Consider the following 7198-nt stretch of genomic DNA (forward strand, 5'->3'; position numbering starts at 1 on the left):
GAAGCCACAACGGCGGATCTTACTTCCTTAGCAGTGCAGTGGAACAGATTGAAGCTACGACGGCGGATCTGGTTTCCCTGATATTGCAATTAAAAAGATTGAAGCCACAACGACGGATCTTACTTCCTTAGCAGTGCAGTAGAACAGATTGAAGCTACGACGGCGGATCTGGTTTCCCTGATATTGCAATTAAAAAGATTGAAGCCACAACGGCAGATCTTACTTCCCTGACGGTGCGGTAGAACAGATTGAAGCTACGACGGCGGATCTGGTTTCCCCGACATTGCAGTTAAACAAATTGAAAATTTCAGATCTTATCTCCCTAAGCAGTAGTGGAGCAGATCGAAGATGGCAGATTTTACCTCCCTGAGGTTATAGTGGAGTACATTGAAGCCAGTAATTCTATCTCCTTGGGCAGCAGTGGAATCGATCGAAGAAAGCAGATCTTGTCTTCATGTATTGGCGTGAAGTAAGTCAGAAAAAGCAGATCTTGTTTTCCCATACTGGTGGTGAAGTAGATCGAAGATACAAGTCTTATCTCCCTGAAATTGCAGTGGAGCAGACAAAAGTAACCAATCCTATCTCCTTGAAGTTGCAACAGAGTGGATTAAAATCGCAGATCTCATCTCTCTGAAGTTGCAGTAGAGCAGATCACATCAGATTTACCCTTAAATTGTAGCAGAACAAGTTGAAGCTATAAGACTTATCTCCCTGAAGTTGCAGTGGAGCAGATTAAAGATAGCAGATTTTGTTCTTTTGAGAAGCTACAACATATGAATCCTATCTCCCTGACATTCCAGTGGAGTAGATTGGAGCACCAGTTCCTATACCTTTGAAGATGCAGTAGGAAGGAACGAGGTTACTTAAAGAAGAGAAGCATTAAAGAAGCTGAGGCTCAATAAGACTGGGCACAATTGGGCCTTGTAGTCTTTGCTCTATTCCCGTTACACGACAATGAGCAAAGAGGGGCAACTGTAATAGGGCCCAATCGACCCAGGCCCAAACATAAAAAACAGCCCAAAATAGTCCCTAGCCCAGCAACTAAAGAAAACCTAAGTGAAAAATAAACCCTAGCCGCATGTTTGCCCCGACGCCGCCAGCAAGCATCCAACCGCCGCACGCTTCGGGGCCACTCCTCCACGAACGCTCCGTGATACCTGCAAACACGGACTCAAAGAGTCCGAGAGAGAATAAAATAGAAAAATAGCAAATTATATTCGTTTTTTGCTTTTGTTTTCGGGCTATAAAAGGCCCTTCTGTAATCTGTAAAAGGGGGGAAAATTTCGGGGTAACAGAGACAGAAATAAAGAGAAAATACAGATATCAAAGTTGTTTTACAAAGGTTTTTTCTTTTCGTTTTTCATAGTATTTTTTATTATTTATATGTGTTTTATTTTCTTTTATTTTCATTTTATTTCGTATAAAATAACGAAGAAAAAAGAAAAAGAAAAACTTACCTTCCGTCGGAGTTGCCGAATCGTCGCCATCTCTGCCGCGATCGGAGCTCTGGCACGAAGACGAATGAATGTCGGCGTCAAAATGGGGAGAAGAGAAACCTTAGCAGAGCATATGTGAAAAAAATGAAACAAAATGATTGGAATTGTTTTTTTTTGTTAATTTTTAAATGCAGGTGAAACGGCGCCGTTTAGTTTTTGGGGGGTCTGCGCGTCTCCACCTAAATGGGGAAATTGCGCAATTAGCCCTCCCCCTTTTGTGACGCGTTTTAATCAAGTTCTTTTTCCTTTTTAAAATTTGGCCCAAATATTTTACCCGCGTGACGATTTAATCCAGTGCTGCGCAACATGTAGGAGGGAGGGATTAATTCCCCTTTTGGTCCTCCATTGTTTCCTGCGCATTCAATTGGGTCCTTTTATTTATTTCGAATTTGTCCCCGATTTTTCATCTTTTGTTCAATTTAATCCACTTTTTTCCCCTTTTGACGTAATGTTTAAAATTTTTCATAGTCCTTTTTAATCTATAAATAAGAAGATAATGTGTTTCATCACACTCAAACCCATATCCTCCTGCATTAATAATAATGTTCATATTAATTAAGCTAATACTCATTCAACTTCCTTAAAAATAGTTATTAAATAAAAATTAACACAAATAAAATAAAGAAGTTATTGGATGTTGTCAATTAAATTCACGTTAATGTGACATACAACGTATGAAAAAAATTTTAAAACATGACACAGTAAAGAAGAGAACACAATACAAATGTATAAACACGCAAAGGTTTTTTTAAAACAAATTACTTATATGTAAAAAAAATTATAAATATATCTTAAATTCAATTATAACAAAAAAGAAAAAAACACACAGATATATAAATCACAACATAAATGTATCCGAAGAAATACGTTTCATGAAATCTCACTTTTAGAAGTAATTTCAAATTTTAGATCTCATCAAGGGTAAATTATTTACTTAATTTTCATTTTCATCATCTAAATAAAAATTATTACAATTTAATTAGATTAGAGAACCATTTTATTTTAATTACCCAATCATTAAAATCCCAAACAATAACTTATTGCACAGAACAAGTCATCATTTTTTACTTTTTTTTACCTCAATTATTGTTTATCTTCTTCTTCCTTAACTCTTTTTTTTCTCTTTAGGCCAGTCTCACACACCTATGCTTCCAAAATCTATTATTACCAAATCTAAAAAAAAAAAAAACAAATTAGCACGAGAGAAATAGGGTGACTACTAGTTGACAATGCTGAGGTAAAATGAACTAAGAGTTGTTGAGTGAGACTCGACAGACTGCCACTGAGGTGATTAAAAACTAGCCTTATTTGGTTTGACAATTTAATGAATAAAATGTTTTGACCTATTGAGCTATTTTATTGAAAATATTATGGTTCATCAATGGAAAACCATTCCATGGCATTTAGAGTTTGGATTGGATTCTAGTGAATCAAATCAATCCTTGAAATATGGAGGATCAATGAAGACTATGTAGTTGTTAAAGAAATTAGATTTTGGATTGTTTGTACTTTGATTATTGAGATTGTAATAGTTATTTTCAAGGAATTATTTTGTATTCACTTAGATTTTATATTAGCATGCCGAATTCAAATATATGCTTTTGAGGATTGTATAGGTTTTGTATGAGAGATTATTGAGTGCATTCTAATCTGTTCACTGAGGAACTATTTTGTGAGAGATTGCAAATTGTATTGTAAACATTATTGAATGTTTACTGCCCACGTTCTCTAGGAGAGGATTTAGAGGTGAGTGTTCTAGTCTTTAAGTATAAAGGTGAGATCTCTATATTTGGAGAGTGATAGAGTGCGAATCACTTATTGTATTGTGAATTAAAGATAATGCAATTACTCGTTGAGCTACGCTCCACAAACATAGGGAAATCAAATTGTCTAAACATACCTTTGCGTTCTTTGAATTTTTGTTTGCACAAATTTTACAGTGCCAAACCGTAGTAGCCATTACAGTCTAACACTTTCATTATTCTCATTTTAAGCAAACAAGCAACTTAAGGTAGCAACAAACACATCTAATACCAACCTCCAAGATTTGAGAATATACCAGATCAGCTGCTAGTAAAAAGCAACTTGAAGCAATATCCATTTAAAACCCATCTGCATTAGATAATAGAAATGTCAGACATAGGTTCATTAAGCAAAAGTTGGTTGTTCGATGAATCCATTGTTATAATAATACGCACCAGCTTCTTTTCTTCCATTTCATGTTCGGCTGACCATGAAAAAACACATCTTTCCCCATCTAAATGATGACAATACCAAAGAGTGAGCCCCATAAACCAAAAATACATGCAAGATATTGAAGGGTTTTTGAACACGTTGACAATAGGAGAGAACTAGAAAAGTTGAATCCAACCTGAGCTTTAGTTGCAGATCTTCATACTCCATAACATCACCAATAAGAATTTTAGGCATGGAAATTGCTCCCCCGATAATGTACGGATTATAGTGTAACCCTTCTTGAATCTATGAAGTTGGGGGAAATGACTAGTTATTATTTTCAACCAAAAATATTCATTGGAGACCATTCATGTTTAGCCTAACAACAAGGTGTAAAAATTCATGTCATACGCAACATGCATAAAAAAGTTATTCAACAAAAAGAACCATAGTCAAGGAACATCACTGCTTCATTTTGGAACCAAAAGCCACAGCTTTTCTTGTTGGAGAGCCGCTAGTTAACATGGACCAAATATGAAGAGATATAAAACTTCATCCTAGCTTTAGAAGATATTGTCCTTGTGCTGGGAAAGCGAAGCCATAGAAGCTAAAGAGGAAGAAACCATCACTAATTCCAAGACTTGATGGTCTCGAACTTAAGTGATAGGTTGACAGCCTAAAACCGAGTGTATATTACAGATCATTAACATTCATATTTGGATAAGAAGCAGGGGTGTGGGAGGGTGGCTTGGAGAAAAGAAATGGGTTAAGGAAGAAGAAGATGAAGAGTGGTGAGGCCAGAAACTAGTCAAAAAAAGTTGACTTGGGATGCACAATCAACTACCATTAGGGGTTTTAATGCTTGGATGTCTAAAAATAAAAGTATTCTCCAATGTTGGTGAATAAATTACAAGAAATTTTATTTAGGTGACCAAAATGAAAGAGCTCTAAAAATTTGGTCATCAATTTGATTGTTAGCCCTTGCAATGTTGGAGTTATATGTATATATATATATTAATTTAGCATCCAAGTAATTGAATCTGAAAATCCAAATTCATATATTTTCCAAGTCCAAATTTCCAAATGGGTCCTAATAAGTAAATTTTTTATTTAATAGTTTCCATAATTTTAACAATACTATACTACGAGACATCAAGAAAGCATCCAGCAAGACAATAAATTCAGAAGAAAAAAAAAATGTACTAATAAGGCATATATATGAACAATGAAGAAACTGTCCAATGGTGCCAGCTTATGACACTCAAAGACTACCATATAAGCATCTTATTTACTTAATTAGCACCCAAAAGAAAAGGGTGGGGAACAACTTAAAATAATTTATCTAACCTATGTTACTCATATTTGAAATATGTATGAAACACCCATAATTTAGAGAGATCAAAGTCCTCTTGAACCCGGAACATGAATCCATTCCAATTGAAGCTCCACTTCACCAGTCTCCACATTTCTAAGCCTCAAGAACATGTCTTGAACAACTTTCCCATTGTTCCAAATTATGCAACTCTCCTGTGACAGACAGTTTTGCCTGCTTGGCTGAACTTTAGTGATTATAGTTCCATTGGGATGCCCTTCCAAACTCATCTTTACAGCATTTACTAATGGACCAATCTCGAATTCTGCATCCCCCATTTTATCGTCTAAACTGAAAGTGTCTCTATCATATACCGTCTGCCAAAAAGGTATAACAATAATCATCAGAAAAAAGAAAAATAAAAAACAAGCTTGAGATTGAAAAAAAAAATTACTTACGAGCTTAACTGGAAGACTTAGGTCTGCAATTGAAAGAGTTAAGTCGTCATTCCATTCTGGGTTCACGTTCTTCTTTATCACACGAGTCTTTAATTTCTGCACACTCGAACAGATTATTACTTAAAACCTGGAAATGGTAAAGTGAAGAGACAAAACCCAGAATCCAAAAAAGACGAGAAAAACAAATTACCTGTTTTCCCATCCTGATAACAACATAAGGATCACTGCTCACAACATCTCTCACGGCAAGATTCACCCCTCTTTGAACATGAATTCTCAACAACCCTAGCAAATTCTCCATCGAGAAACTTTGGCTTAACTATGTTTTCTGGTATGGAATTATGGGTGATTTAAGGTGTGTTGAAATGGGCTGCTGGCTGGTGGCTAATGGAATGGCCAAACTACGAAGCCTGGTAGTTATACTGGAATCGGATTACCCAAAAAGCTGTCAGATTAAATTCATTTACTAAAAATGAATATATATTGGTAACTCCAATACAAGACCGGGTTTAGTAAAAGAAAATTACGCGTCAAGTTTGAATGAATGTAAATTAAAAGACAAGTTGCAAAAAAGAAGAGGACATTTTGTTTGACTTGATCGAAAGAAATGAAATTTTCTTTAAAGTAAAAATAAAATAAGACCGATTTGCTACGTCAATGATAACACCATTTTAATATTTTATTTTTCATTTCATCCAATCACATTATCTTACTTCATTTTTCTGTTAAATTAAGCTAAATAATCAATACAAATCTGTCGCCTCAAACCTACATCATCAATTATTAAATATTTCTTTTTCTTAAACTATATTAAAATTTTGGAAGGATAAAAAGAATCAGAATTGTTTTTAAACTATATTAATTTATTTTCTGAAAATTACAGTAAAATCATAAAATTTTCCAAAAGTCTGAAGACTTTAAGAATTTTTTTTCAAAACTTTCATCAGGCTAATTTAGCCATATATGCAATTTTTTTAATTGTCATTTTAGATTTTTTTTAAAATTAGGAAAATAGACTGATTTTGGAGAGGGTGTGTGAGGCCTAAGTGTGAGTTAATATACTTTGTGAGTGTGCAGGAGACCATTAGAAGGCATGCTAACTCGATATTGGTTGCTATGTTGCAACACGAAGAGTTTGATGTCACAACATAGAGAGTAGAATAGAAGAATTCCAAGACTACCTTCGGTGTCGCGACATGGCTTGAAGATGTCGCGACACACCCCTAAAGATACCCTAAATATGAGCATACTATCCTCAATGTCGTGACACAGGCACTAGGAGTGAAACCGTGAAAGTTTATAGGTAGATTTCAAGGGTCGGGGATGCGATAAAGCGTCTTAGAACACATACATTTCATATGTCATGCTGGGATATCACCATTATTTCAGAAACTCATCCTATGGAAGTCAGGTTTCGGGGTGACAATGCTTGATACGGTAACGAGTCAAAGTCTAAGTGTAGGTCCCAGTCGGCGGCCTTGATGCAGTCAAGGGTTCGAATATAATCGGGGGACAATTGACAGTTGTTATGTGATCAAGGTAACGAGTCAAAGTCTAAGTGGAGGCCCTAGTCGGCGGCCTTGATGCAGTCAAGGGTTCGAATATAACAAGGGGTCAATTGACGGTCGTTATGCGATCACGAGTTCAAGCTTTTTGGATACCCACAAATGATGCATTATATATACCATACATAAGATTCAGGTCATAATCATAGGGAAATATGAAGGGATTTCCAGTGTAATCAACGTAATTTTTTT

General features: G+C 35.4%; 1 protein-coding gene across 2 annotated transcripts; it reads right to left on the bottom strand.

Moving 5' to 3' along the window:
- Positions 1-4869: 4869 nt before the first annotated feature.
- On the bottom strand, positions 4870-5963 carry LOC107945764 (protein C2-DOMAIN ABA-RELATED 1). Of its 2 annotated transcripts, none has more exons than XM_016879880.2 (3): positions 5632-5963; positions 5442-5537; positions 4870-5360 (listed from the first exon to the last, which is right to left on the bottom strand). In XM_016879880.2, exons 1-3 carry the CDS (start codon positions 5740-5742, stop codon positions 5070-5072), a joined length of 498 nt encoding a protein of 165 aa, XP_016735369.1. In that variant the 5' UTR covers positions 5743-5963; the 3' UTR covers positions 4870-5069. The 2 variants fall into 2 exon arrangements, with proteins under 2 accessions (XP_016735369.1, XP_040964358.1); XM_041108424.1 differs by having other exon boundaries at positions 5451-5537; positions 5632-5928.
- Between the last annotated feature and the right edge of the window lie 1235 nt (positions 5964-7198).

This window comes from Gossypium hirsutum, chromosome D12 (assembly GCF_007990345.1).
Source record: "Gossypium hirsutum isolate 1008001.06 chromosome D12, Gossypium_hirsutum_v2.1, whole genome shotgun sequence".
NCBI classification, from domain to species: Eukaryota; Viridiplantae; Streptophyta; class Magnoliopsida; order Malvales; family Malvaceae; genus Gossypium; species Gossypium hirsutum.